Source organism: Notolepis coatsorum, assembly GCF_963971535.1.
Source record: "Notolepis coatsorum genome assembly, chromosome: 8".
In the NCBI taxonomy this organism is placed as follows: Eukaryota; Metazoa; Chordata; class Actinopteri; order Aulopiformes; family Paralepididae; genus Notolepis; species Notolepis coatsorum.
The window spans coordinates 31,779,908-31,794,960 of record NC_140172.1 but is presented as its reverse complement, the minus strand read 5'-3'; the positions used below and the strand labels follow the sequence as shown (position 1 = coordinate 31,794,960).

Sequence of the window (15,053 nt, the reverse complement as noted above, 5' to 3'; positions counted from 1 at the left end):
TAGTTTTACCGCGTTTACTGTTGGTAGAAGACTAGGTTGTTGACTGACAGCGTAAGCCTCTAGGTACTGAGGGAGCTGTCGTTTGCGCCGCGGGCGTTGTTGGTTAGGAGGATCGTTTCGTGGAGTGTTCATCATAGGCCATTTTAATATTAATAACACTATATTAATATTACACTGATTACCCTCCGGCTCGAAGGACCAATTGTAAGTGAGGGGTACAATTCCCTGACTGTATTGTTAGATATGATACTTACTACCACTACCTCTTGTACTTTAGACTCTGGCCACCCAGTACTAGGTATAAATAATTATGATAAACACTCCCACCTGATGAAACGGATCCAACACAAATGTACCAAATCGAAAGTCTGCGTTTAATAATAATACATAGCAAAAGGTATGTACAACGATCACTTAATTACATTTATGATTTGAAATAGTATGCACTTTTATGGCAAATGAGTATTCGTAGGTAGATCAATATCGAATGTCCAATCTCTGATTGCGCAGGAAGCAAATATACAACCTGGAATATTTAGGGAACAATAGCAATGATACTTGAATGATTATATAGCTGGATACACTAGGGGAAGGTTCCGACTGCTTGTAGGACAGCTGGAGGGGGGGGGTAGAGTCTGGCTGTATCCCATCTGGCCGAGGGTATCCTGGGAGAGCCCACAGTCGTGCGACCCGGTGCCCAGCGATCCTCGATCCACAGATGAAAGCAGTTGGACTCTCTGTGGCCGGCGTCCTCCGGTCCACGATGGAGAGACGTGAGGCGACCTCGTCGTGTAGAGCGTCTTCTCACCTGTCGTCCTCTCCGGGGGGGGTATTTCCAACACACCGCAGTGTTGGCCTTTATCCATAGAATAATCAAAGTACTCAAAGCATAATCCAAGCCGGGGAAGGCTAACCGTCGTCGGTAGAATAATCCAATATACAGGTCCACTCGCTCTTTGGCCTGGAGCTCCTCGGGTGCAGCTTCACGTGGGGTCAACCACCCTGGATAAGCGTCCAGCTGATGCCCGAAACGATGGGGGTGCTGATTACTATAGAACTCTTACCGCACGAGGCACTACATATGAATAGACTATTATTAGCTTAATAGAATACGTCCAACTCGACGATATAGTGCCAAATATGACTATTCAAATATTAATATACACGATGTCTCAATGCCGATACTGGGCCGAATTGGCCTTACTGCCCACACGTGGTTCGCGGGGAGGCTTTTGCGTCTGTCACTCTGTTGGAGGGTAAGGAACTGGACTAAAAGAAGGCTCTACTTTAATAGCGCAGTATATATACGCACTATGAACAAATAGTACCATTAGTGGTGCGGTAGACATATTCCTACGCGGAACTAGGACTTGTCCATACATGTTGAGCGGTACGATTGAACCTGGTCTGAGGGGTATGGCGACCTGGCACCAAGGTCTCGTCCAATGGTAGAATGGAGACTATTATGGGATGTTCAGTAGACTAGAAGGGATATTCAATGCATATTGTACAAGGAATATACAAGGGATATCAGGGGATATACAAATACAATTAAATATATATATATAAATAAATATATATATTCGGTTTAATCTGATCCTTCAGAACACACATTATTGCAAGGGTTTTGTAATACACATGTCATACACCCTCTGTTCTCATTGCAATGCGTTTTTTATTCTTTCTTATACAGTAGGAATGGGGAAGAACACTATATCGTGGGTGTTCATATGACTTGTATTCTGCTTACAGCTTCGAAATTCCACTTGTTTCGTTTAACGTAAAGCCGTTTAAATATAATCAAAACGTTCCCGTGTTTCTGCGGTCTGTGCGCAAAATAATAACGAGTTGAGCTACACGGAGCGCAGTCAGTCAGTACACCCCGTATATTCCGATAACGCTATATAAACCATGCTGCATTCATTCGGAGATAAAGACCTATTATTCCAAATGCTATTTATAGGGTTTTGACCATAATTACACGACTGTTGCTATTTTACAATGAACTATAATGAATTACGGTTCATACAGAACACGCCAGTGTTGAAACTGATGCACAGAAGCTTATTTCCTTGTTGTAATAATATATTCTACCAAAGGGCGCCAGCTACGCATGCTCTGGGCTGTGTGTAGACATACGCACAAAGTCAAGTTCACGTTCAAATTGATAAGTCCCACACTTTGCTTAGAAATGGTCGTACGCACGGGTTAAGCACATATCTGTGCATACGCAACGTTGATGAATGAGGGCCCTGGTGTAGAACTAGGTGGTGTCTAGAAGGTGTGCAGGAGAGTTCAGGTTCTGACACCTGGTGTAGGACTAGGTGGTGTCTAGAAGGTGTGCAGGAGAGTTCAGGTTCTGACACCTGGTGTAGGACTAGGTGGTGTCTAGAAGGTGTGCAGGAGAGTTCAGGTTCTGACACCTGGTGTAGGACTAGGTGGTGTCTAGAAGGTGTGCAGGAGAGTTCAGGTTCTGTTTTCTCTCTTAAAACGCTGTTTATTAACCTAAGCCTCACTTCAACCCTAACCTCAACCTCACACCCAAGGGTGTAGGTTTGATTTGGAAAGTGGTAGAAAATGTGGTTAGTTGCTCCGGCTTCAATAACAAGGATGTGCCCTTTGAATTAACAATAAATCTCTGTCTAAATGTGTACCTGTTCACTTCTCTCTCTTCTCCCTACCTGGGTTCTCCCTCTGTCTCAGGGGGAGCTAGTTGCACACTTACTTACAATTCATTATGAATTGAAAATGGGGCACCCTGATGTAAACAAGACGAAAGTCGTTCTCTGGTCTGCATCCCCTTAACAATTGTGTGTATTGAGCCGTACTGTATTGTACCCATTCTGCAATCTGTTAATACAATTTTCATTCAATCAATCAGTTTCTGCATCAATCTGCATTTAGTTTGCAGTTAGCCAGCTGGACTATAGGCTTTTATTATACAGCAGTAGTCTCCAGTTCCAAACACTCACTCTAGTGTAAAAGGAACAGTGGTGCCTTCCTGCATCATTGTGGTTATTCTACCACTGGGATGCTGTCTGTATCAACAACCACCAGTGATTTGCAATTGAAACAGCTGTCCTGTTGTAATTGCCATACGTATAGCTGGTTAACCATTTCACTGCCGCACTACCAAACGGTTAACCCTTTCACTGCAACAATGCAAAGAAGGTTAACCCTTTCACTGCCACACAACAGCAGGTTAACCCTTTCACTGCCACACTACAGATGGTTAACCCTTTACTATCACACTACCGACGGTAACCTGGGGACTACTACCGGTACTGTACCATTATGTTATGGACGGAGATGCCGGTCTGTTCTATTTTGACTTGTGTGGAATAACTCACCCCTCTCCCCTCCCGGCCCCCCTCCTGCAATCCAATACCTGGGCCATTCTACCCACAATCCCTTTCTCTCCACTATAAAGACCTACGTCTCGCTGGATTGTGGGAGCTCTCTCATGGGGACACATCGGGCCAATGTCTCCATTGAGTCATCCGCCGTAACTCTTGATTTACTTGTACCTGTCTGGGTATAATAAACCTGTGTTTAACCAAGTCTATATTTGACTAAGTACATTCATTGATCCGGTTATATTCCTCCACACTTGTCTCCAGCTCTCGTCCTCCTTGTTGCCGCGCTGTTCAGGTAACAAGGCCCACCCCCGCAGCAGCATGCAGCAGAGGTAGGAGCAAAGCAAACACAAACCAATAGAAACTCTTACTTCTCATCCAGCGGGAACGTGAGGGGGTTAACCCTTTGTAGAGCCAGCAAAACTATATTTTATTTAACCCTCGAGTCACCCTTGTTGCAATTCTGGTCAAATGGGTTAGGGTTAGGGTTTTCTTCACCTGTGTTTGTGGATAGCGTTGGCTATATTTTATGTATATGCCAGGAAAGTAGCTCAGTATCAAATCTTTGACCTACATTACAATAATCCATGTTTAAAAAAAAAAATGTATCACTATTAACACTTTCAGTGCCCAGCAGGGGGCGCACGATTTAGTGCTTGAATGCCCACCATCCACTTCAATGTTAGCGTTAATATCGCCTAATCTATGTTTTAAATTATGGCTATGTGTCTAATCTGCCCGTTGCTTATTAATGACTCATTTTCCAGTCAACACTGTCGAAGCGGATTGTTTTTTTATCGGTTCACTTCCGTTTTATAGCATTTTGAAAAGCCCTCGTTTTCAAGAAAAATAAAAAGATTCCGTGATAAACGCCCTGTACTGGAATATTCTAGAACGTTGTAATTTTTCGGCCCATTTATGAATCGTTTTCAAATAAACGCTAGATTATCGATAGTATATGTGTACGTATGCACGCTGGTGCCGCGAGCTGAAAATCGATTCTCTTAGTTCCTGATCGCTCGCACAGCCAAACAGCCATATCACACATAGGGGAAAAGCTTATATCTCAGTGAAAACATGTCTGATTATCCTAAGACTGGTAAAATAGATTCCTTACCTGAGATCAGATGGTATCCAACAAGATTATTCCAATTCCTGATCGCCATTCCAAAAATCGATCTTTTTATTGATCCATTGCTACATACTGTAAAACACATATTACACGCTGTTCTGAGGCTCCACAATGACTGGGATCATCTCCGGTTACATGCGTGAGAAGTCAAATGTGGATTCCGGAGTTATTTTTTCTCATCCATTTTCATTGAGTCCATTCCAAAAGGGTGCATTACCATCTGGGAGACGATAGGGGGCGCTTTTTTCACATCTGAGCTCCTGGTGGGGCTGGTTTCCCAACGGTAGACTCGGTTGATGAAATATGAATTCAGATCGCTAATAAAAAATGTCACGCTAATTGTCGTGGTGGGCATTCAGGGGGCGGGCGGCTAACACGTGTTATGTCGTGGCTGGCATTCAAAGTGTCACACCTTTCACCCTAGTTGCATAACTGGACAGGTTAGGATTAGGGTTATGGGGTTAGGGTTAGGGTAACCCTAACCCCCTAACCCTAACCCTAATTTAAGAAATGGTTCAAATCCTGAAAATGGATAAATATTCGATATGTATGGTGAGGACTGAAGTTAATAATGATATTCATGAAAGAATATTGGAACAAGCACTTTGAACTGCAACCTCTGTATGAAAAGTGCTATACAAATAAAGTTATTATTATTATATTATTATAATACATGTAAAAGATATGTTTTTACTGAGATCAAGTCAAGTCAAGTCAAGTCAAGAGTTTTATTTGTCACGGCATACAAGTATACAATGAAATGCGGGTGGTCTTGCCCGCAACGATGTGCAATACAGTAGTAATAACATATAATAGAATCCAATAGAACAACATTGTGCAATAAACAAGTAACATTGTGCAATAAACAAGTACGTTTCGCAGTTTCCGTCACTAGGGAGACAGATAGTGGGTTTTTTATAGGTTGACTCGAGGGTTAAACGCATATGCAACTCACTTAGCGGTGGGGGACAGTTTTAGGTCATCAGAGAAGTGGTCCGTCCCTACACTCACTATTACACTCACGCCCCCCACGCTCACCCCTAACCCTTACCTGAAACAGAGCTCAACCACCCCTCTGTCTAGCCTACAATTTTAGCTTGATATTGGAGCGAAAAGGGAAATCATGACGGCGTGTCCAGAAGGATGATTGGTGTTCATTATACATTTGTGCACTTCTCCCTCCCCCCGCCCTCATCCATTCAACTCCATCCAATTGCTCATTGGAAGGTTTAAGGCCAACTCGAAATGAATACCTCAATTGATGAGAGCCATCAAACCTGGACTCCGGGCAAAATTAGATTTGGTGTAACGCTGGGCATAGCTTGAAACGCTGCACTTTTCTGTGGACCCCAAATTATTTTGAATTCAGCCGCACTGGTGTAATACTTAACTCTCGCTCACCCACTCTCTCTCCCTCAAATCGTTTTTGTGAATATCTCCTCTCTTTCCCTTCACAGGACACTGAGATCATCAACACGGCCATTCTGACGGGGCGTACCGTTGCTATCCCCGTCAAGATGGTCTCCATAGAGATGAGCGGCACCGTCACCGACATCTCCTCCTTCGTCGAGTGCAAGTCCACCAATGAAGACATCGTCAAGGTACGGTCAATATGGCCACATACACACACACACACATGGAGAACAATTTCCACATGTGTGGATACGCTTTAGAGAACGGAAACCCGCCACTAGGCTGAACCCCTAACACACATAGAGAGCCCCTGTGCCCTTAGTCATGATAACATCACGAGAGAGCATCCAAACTGCATTATGTTCTTGTCCGTATGTGCTCTTGATTCAATTCACGTCTGATCTCCCGGATGGATCAATGGATGTTTGTACTCAAATGCTACAGTACATCTGAATCGATAGGGCTACAAAGGAGCAGTAATGGCTCCATAATATGCTTTTTGAAACGCTCCCCCGGCTCCTCTGTCTAGTCGAGACGCCTGGTCCCCGGAGTCTAGCTGCCTTATCTCCTCTTCATTCACTCAGCTAAACCAAATGACTGCAGGCCGAGAGACAACACCACTGTCTCAGGACGGGGGAACAATAGCCACCCGCGCCCACATGGGACGAGAGGGAGGGAGGGATGGAGGGAGGGAGTGGGAGACCACCCATGTCCACGGGGGGTGAGAGGGAGGGAGGGCAGGAGGGAGAGGGAGACCACCCACGGCCACGGGGGATGTGAGTGAGAATACAATCCCATTTGTGGATTGAGTAAGGACCCTATAGCCGCCCCCCCCACGAAGAGTCTAGTCTGGATCACATTTTGAACGTGTGATGTACAGTAGGGCTGAGCCGAATTCTTTGAAGCTTAAGTCATAATGTCGAAATCACTATTCCAACGCTTTGTTTTTTGGTGGTGTTTTTTTTTTTTTTTTACTCCTCTTTTTTTACTCCTCCAAAGATGTGCCTACATCAGCGTAAGAAATAGCTTATAGAAATAATAAGCTAACGTTAATCTTGAGAATCCGTTCTTAGACAAAGACATCGTACAGTATGTCAATATCAACTTTCAGAAAACCTGTCCACCCCACAGCTCTCATTTACCCACACCATTGAAACTCTCGTATGAGAAGAATGAAGCTTCGATGACGATTGATTGATGATAATTACTACTGTAGCCTCGAAGCCCAAACAAATGGTAATCAGGAGGACAGCCCTAGTGTGATGTCACCTGGATGTCGAAACTAGCCCTAGTGTGATGCCACCTGGATGTCGAAACTAGCCCTAGTGTGACGTCACCTGGATGTAGAAACTAGCCCTAGTGTGATGTCACCAGGATGTGAAACTAGCCCTAGTGTGATGTCACCTGGATGTAGAAACTAGCCCTAGTGTGATGTCACCTGGATGTAGAAACTAGCCCTAGTGTGATGTCACCGGATGTAGAAACTAGCCCTAGTGTGATGTCACCTGGATGTAGAAACTAGCCCTAGTGTGATGTCACCTGGATGTAGAAACTAGCCCTAGTGTGATGTCACCTGGATGTAGAAACTAGCCCTAGTGTGATGTCACCTGGATGTAGAAACTAGCCCTAGTGTGATGTCACCTGGATGTAGAAACTAGCCCTAGTGTGATGTCACCTGGATGTAGAAACTAGCCCTAGTGTGACGTCACCTGGATGTAGAAACTAGCCCTAGTGTGATGTCACCGGGTGTAAAAAGTACCCAGAAATTATACTTAAGTGAAAGTATGGGTATCGTCTCAAAATCGTACTCAAGTAAAAGTCAGAGTATCTGGCTAAAAACACACTTGAGTAAAAGTAAAACAAGTTTCTACTTTTAAATGTACTCATGTACTGTCTATTCTTCTGATAGCAGGTGTTTAATCAAAGACCCCTAGGCCCTCATTTATCAATGGTGCATACGCACAGATATGTGCGTAAACCGTGTGTACGATCAAGATTTATTTTTTGGCATTTTATCGCTTTATTACTACTGGGCAGTCCAGTAGAGAGAGACAGAGGAGGAATGGGAGACAGAGTGGGGGGAAGACATTCGGCAAATAACGATGGGTTCGGGAATCGAACCCGGGTCGGCCGTGTCGCGGCTGAGCGCGCTATGTGGTTCGCCACTGGGGCACCCCGTGTACGATCATTTCTAAGCAAAGTGTGGGATTTATCTAAATTAACGTGTGCTTGAGATTGTGCGTATATCTACGCACAGCTCAGACCGTGCGTACATGTCACCAAGCGGTATAATATGAAGACTTCAGACGGACAGAATAAGCTTTCATCAGTTTCATGCATTAGTTTCAAAAGACGTCTTACTGCTGGCTTCATGTTCTATGTGAAAAGGTCAGAGCAGTGTTTTCTAGACTACCAAAATGCCCCCTTCCGACCTAGTCATTTGCTCTGCGTGAAAGGAGAAAAAGCTGTCTCTCTTAAGCATTACTTATGATATGTAGCCATGATGGAATACCTTTTTTCAGGGAGATAATCGCGTACCTTCCAGCGCTCCCGTTTTTCCTCAGGTTCCTCTCGTTCTTGAACCCTTTCTCCCACTGTGCTCCCTTTTGGTAATTTCTCCGGTTAATCTCACTTTTTTGCCCCCGCAAAAAAGAAAATGTATACCATAGTGACACAAATTTAATTGGAGGATTTGTGTTGCCAGATTTGATAGAGAGACGTCTCATCTCCATCATTCACGGCGCTGAATTATTCCTGCCACATCCTGGCATCCGAGACGGAAAGTAAAACTCCTCAGCCAGTCAGCCTGCGACAGGTTGAGAATGGACACGGACTAAGCTCCCGAAATCATTACATTTCTCTTCATCTGGTGAAATATTTCCCCTTGCCTATTCACACTGGACTAGGCTACTATCCATCTCTATGCTGAGGTGCAGCAGCTTCATTTGACATTTGCACTGAAAATGTATCAAAAACCTCCCTGTATTGATTATACTAGGCTACTACCAAGAACAAATTACGACCCCAAATGACTGAGATGGCAATTTGCATGGGACTAAAATGATCAGATGACAGTAAAACAGTAAACACGTACAAAGAAATGATGCACAACGTGTCTGGGCCATGTTTAACAGCTGGTATATAAACGAACACGGTGTTGCTTAGCAACAAAAGGAGGACGTGATTTTGTGATTTTTAGTGTAGAAGGGGACATGCCAGCACATCGGTGGGTTTCCTGGGCAGTGTGAATGGGCCTGGATCCAGCAAAGCCAGTGTTGTGTGACATCCAGGGGCCGCGTCGCCCTTGAGAGGATTCCAAAGAGTCCTCAGAAAAGTGGGGAATGGTTTAATTTCAGTATTTCACTCACTAGAAGTTAGCCCAGTGAAAGAATAGACGAGAGTGACCATTCTAGGTTTAATTTTCTCCTCTTATCTCCTCGGCTACAGTATAAACGGATAATGGAATTCTGGAGGTAATCATATCAAACAGCAAAAATGTGCTCAAATGGGGTCCCTGTGACAAAATCTCATTGAATGGGGATCTGCTGCCCAATTTGTATCCCTCTGGGGGTCCTGGGGGTCCTCGGGGGACTGTGTGTCTGGGGGTTTGTGGGTCTGGGGGTCTGGGGGTTTGTGGGTCTGGGGTCCTTGGGGTCTGAGGGTTTGTGGGTCTGGGGGTCCTGGGGGTCTGGGTGTCTGGGGGTCTGTGGGCCTGGGGGTCTGGGGGTCTGGGGGTTCTGGGGGTCTGGGGGTCTGGGTGTCTGTGGGCCTGGGGGTCTGGGGTCTGGGGGTCTGTGGGTCTGGGGGTCTGGGTGTCTGTGGGCCTGGGGGTCTGGGGTCTGGGGGTCTGTGGGTCTGGGGGTCTGGGGGTCTGTGGGCCTGGGGGTCTGGGGGTCTGTCTGTGGGTCTGGGGTCGTCGGGGTCTGGGGGTCTGGGGGTCTGAACAAGTTTGAGAATCAGTGCTCTAGTCTCGTGACAGTGGTATTATAACAACTTCTTCACCTTTATTTATCCATTTTCACACTCACACACATACAGATACAGCGCTGAGAAATCAAACCTCTACTGCGCCTCTACCACTCCTCCACCACTCCACTCCAAACTGATTTTGTGACTCCTATTGTTCTAGACAGGGCCAGATTTCACACCTCCACTGCCTCCCCACAGGCTGGGGAGATTTTCATCTTACATTTTTATTCGTCCCAAATGTCCCAGCCCCATCAGATTTCTTAGCTTTTTTCACTGTTTACTTACCATGCATTGCAACACTAATATATGGTCAGTACCCCAAGTCAGACTGCCCATATAAAAATAATCTTGGTGGTCTGAGGGCAGTAGCCCCCGACCCCTTCACTGGGGAAGCACTTAAGTTAAGTACCCCCCCTTTGTTCACAGTTTTGGCCCAGCCACCAGCCCCCCGAAAATGAACACCTGAGTGCTAGTGGCACACAAGCAGCAACAAGCAGCAGACAAGCAGCAGACAAGCAGCAGAATTGGTTTGATTTTTGAGCGCTGCGTCTGTACACACATTCACACCTGGGAGCTGCCCAGTACAACCACAGTCTGACACTGTTGACCACTAGGAGCTGCCCAGTACAACCACAGTCTGACACTGTTGATACTAGGAGCTGCCCAGTACAACCACAGTCTGACACTGTTGATACTAGGAGCTGCCCAGTACAACCACAGTCTGACACTGTTGATACTAGGAGCTGCCCAGTACAACCACAGTCTGACACTGTTGATACTAGGAGCTTCCCAGTACAACGACGGTCTGACACTGTTGACCACTAGGAGCTGCCCAGTACAACCACAGTCTGACACTGTTGATACTAGGAGCTTCCCAGTACAACCACAGTCTGACACTGTTGATACTAGGAGCTGCCCAGTACAACCACAGTCTGACACTGTTGATACTAGGAGCTGCCCAGTACAACCACAGTCTGACACTGTTGATACTAGGAGCTGCCCAGTACAACCAGTATGACACTGTTGACCACTAGGAGCTGCCCAGTACAACCACAGTCTGACACTGTTGACCACTAGGAGCTGCCCAGTACAACCACAGTCTGACACTGTTGACCACTAGGAACTGCCCAGTACAACCACAGTCTGGCACTGTTGACCACTAGGAGCTGCCCAGTACAACCACAGTCTGACACTGTTGACCACTAGGAGCTGCCCAGTACAACCACAGTCTGACACTGTTGACCACTAGGAACTGCCCAGTACAACCACAGTCTGGCACTGTTGACCACTAGGAGCTGCCCAGTACAACCACACAGTCTGACACTGTTGACCACAAGGAGCTGCCCAGTACAACCACAGTCTGACACTGTCGACCACTAGCAGCTGCCCAGTACAACCACAGTCTGACACTGTTGACCACTAGGAGCTGCCCAGTACAACCACAGTCTGACACTGTAGACCACTAGGAGCTGCCCAGTACAACCACAGTCTGACACTGTAGACCACTAGGAGCTGCTCAGTACAACCACAGTCTGACACTGTTGATACTAGGAGCTGCCCAGTACAACCACAGTCTGACACTGTCGACCACTAGCAGCTGCCCAGTACAACCACAGTCTGACACTGTTGACCACTAGGAGCTGCCCAGTACAACCACAGTCTGACACTGTAGACCACTAGGAGCTGCCCAGTACAACCACAGTCTGACACTGTAGACCACTAGGAGCTGCTCAGTACAACCACAGTCTGACACTGTAGACCACTAGGAGCTGCTCAGTACAACCACAGTCTGACACTGTTGATACTAGGAGCTGCCCAGTACAACCACAGTCTGACACTGTCGACCACTAGGAGCTGCCCAGTACAACCACAGTCTGACACTGTTGACCACTAGGAGCTGCCCAGTACAACCACAGTCTGACACTGTTGACCACTAGGAGCTGCCCAGTATAACCACAGTCTGACACTGTCGACCACTAGGAGCTGCCCAGTACAACCACAGTCTGACACTGTTGACCACTAGCAGCTGCCCAGTACAACCACAGTCTGACACTGTCGACCACTAGGAGCTGCCCAGTACAACCACAGTCTGACACTGTCGACCACTAGGAGCTGCCCAGTACAACCACAGTCTGGCACTGTTGACCACTAGGAGCTGCCCAGTACAACCACAGTCTGACACTGTTGACCACTAGGAACTGCCCAGTACAACCACAGTCTGACACTGTCGACCACTAGGAGCTGCCCAGTACAACCACAGTCTGACACTGTTGACCACTAGGAGCTGCCCAGTACAACCACAGTCTGACACTGTTGACCACTAGGAACTGCCCAGTACAACCACAGTCTGGCACTGTTGACCACTAGGAGCTGCCCAGTACAACCACACAGTCTGACACTGTAGACCACTAGGAGCTGCCCAGTACAACCACAGTCTGACACTGTTGACCACTAGGAGCTGCCCAGTACAACCACAGTCTGACACTGTTGACCACTAGGAGCTGCCCAGTACAACCACAGTCTGACACTGTTGACCACTAGGAGCTGCCCAGTACAACCACAGTCTGACACTGTTGACCACTAGGAGCTGCCCAGTACAACCACAGTCTGACACTGTTGACCACTAGGAGCTGCCCAGTACAACCACAGTCTGACACTGTTGACCACTAGGAGCTGCCCAGTACAACCACAGTCTGACACTGTCGACCACTAGGAGCTGCCCAGTACAACCACAGTCTGACACTGTTGACCACTAGGAGCTGCCCAGTACAACCACAGTCTGACACTGTTGACCACTAGGAGCTGCCCAGTACAACCACAGTCTGGCACTGTTGACCACTAGGAGCTGCCCAGTACAACCACAGTCTGACACTGTTGACCACTAAGAGCTGCCCAGTACAACCACAGTCTGACACTGTTGACCACTAGGAGCTGCCCAGTACAACCACAGTCTGACACTGTTGACCATTGCGTGGTCCTGCCGGAGCAGTTTTTGATCAAGGACACTTGAGGATGAGGACGATGCGATTGCCCTGTTGTCATTTCCTCCCGTCTATTACAATGAAAATAGTGAAGAGTTAAAGGTGTACAATTTTAAAGAGAATCCAATAAAGGGTATAGCGGTGCTGATACAGAATCAGCTTCGCCTTGTAGATCATAATGAAAGCAATGCCGTAGGTGAAATGAACAGTGATTTCAGATCAGCGCTCCGCAGTCTGGGAAGCCCCAGGGGCAAATATGAGCCAATATATTTGAAAATAGATGAGACTTTGTGAAATACGTCGAGACTTTGCCGTCCTTACTGATAAGACCAGGATTCACAGACCACTGCTGTTGGGCGAAAACCTCGCATCATGAATCTGTTTTTACTTCAATCACATTATTTCCCTTATGAAGACGTATCGTATTTCCATCATTCATCATCATGACCAAAACATTTTGGAAATACCATGATATTACTATCGACATGGTATCATGGTTTAAATTTGATTATACCATGGTATTATTTAAAAACAAAAGTGATACATAACATGGTGATACATAACTTTTACCATGGTAGTACCATAGTAAATGATGTATACAATGGCCTGAAATTACCATCATACTATCCTTTTTCACAAGGTGTGAAACTATGTCAAGTTTCATGACAATTTTTTTTTCATGGCCCATTTAGAGCCTCAATGTAGAACCTTATGGGTATTTGATCCAAAAACAAGGTGTTTTTTCTGAAGAATTTACCCGTTTGGAGATACGTTTTCATCCCACAGCAGAGAACACATACTCAAGTTTATTACAGTTAACTAAAACTAACTAAAAACATTTTAGTTAACTGAAATATAAATAAAAACTACACTAAAAACTCAAACTAACTATATTGTGTCCTTGTAAAACTAACTAAAACAACATACAAATAATACATAAAATGCCTTTGATCAAACTTGTCAACAGGGCAAGTGTGAACATTGATGAGTGATGTTTATTGAGACTGGCACATCTACATGACTGAGTCAATTGCCTTCTTAAAGTAGGGTGGCCAAACGTCCTCTTTTGCCTGGACATGTCCTCTTTTCACGCCTTGTCAGTTTTTTTTTATAAATTCATGAAAATGTCCGGGTTTCAAAGACCTGCGGTGTGTAAAAAGATGCTCGCCTGACATATCGTCATGTAACTCAAGAACCGAGGCACGGAATTGGTTGATAGAGATGAAATTCGAACGGCAACAAATAGATTGTTCGAACAGTATATTATATGTTCGTCGAAAAATGCAACCCCTCCGACGCAGTTAAGGTTCAAATGTACATGGACACAGAGAAACATTTTAAAAAGCTGTGCAAGGTGAGAGTTCGTCTGCAAAGTTTACCGAATTCTTTGTTAGACCCAGGAAAACAGAGGATGCTGTAAATGCGTTGGCGTTTCATACTGTGAAACATCACAACAGCTACAGATGCATTGATTGGAAAAAAGACATTTCCAGACTCTGACACTGCCAAAATGTTTAGTAGCCTTACAGTATATCAGTGGAGGCTGCTGAGCAATTTTTTAGGTGAAGCACAATTATTATATTATATATTAAATTATATTTTTTAAACATCCCCAACGCTGCAACACCCCCATTTCTCCCAGGTGTCAGGCTCCTCATTCGCTTCCATTCATTTTGGGGACCATGTTTAAATATCATCCTTCTGAAGTATAAACAAACTATACTGCTGTGATGATTTCAATAAAACAGACCTTTCTGAGGCGGTTAGGTGGCCGAGCGGAGATTGCGTTCGTCACCAACCCCGGAGCTGCGAATCCGGGTTGTCACCAGCTTGGCTGGCCGTCTGCACTAATACAATTGGCTGTATTAGAGGGTGGGAGAAGCTGGCGGGGTGGGTCCGGGTCGTTGTAAACAGCGACTCCTACAGTTCGGTCGGGGCGCCTGCTAAGCGCGGATAGGACTTGAGGGGGATAGTGTGGTCCTCCCACACGCTACGCCCTCTCGATGAGAATCCGCGCTGCCAGGTGAAAAGAAGCGGTGATTGGCTGGACGTGTGTCGGAGGAAGCACGTGGTAGCCTCCACTCTCACAGACCGACTGTGGGGGGTAAGTGCGCAGCGACCAGGAAGGGGATTGGGAATTGGCATAACGACTAACATTGGGATGGGAGAAAATCGGAGGAAAATGGAGGGGGAAAAAGATAA

General features: G+C 46.0%; 1 protein-coding gene across 1 annotated transcript in view; it reads left to right on the top strand.

Annotated features, from left to right (window-relative positions):
* Nucleotides 1–15,053, top strand: part of tmem132e (transmembrane protein 132E) — a 295,863-nt gene that overhangs the window by 188,403 nt on the left and 92,407 nt on the right. The window contains exon 5 of the mRNA XM_084319694.1: nt 5,946–6,089. Within this exon, the coding sequence (XP_084175820.1) occupies nt 5,946–6,089 (144 nt within the window). The remainder of the gene's footprint in view (nt 1–5,945; nt 6,090–15,053) is intronic.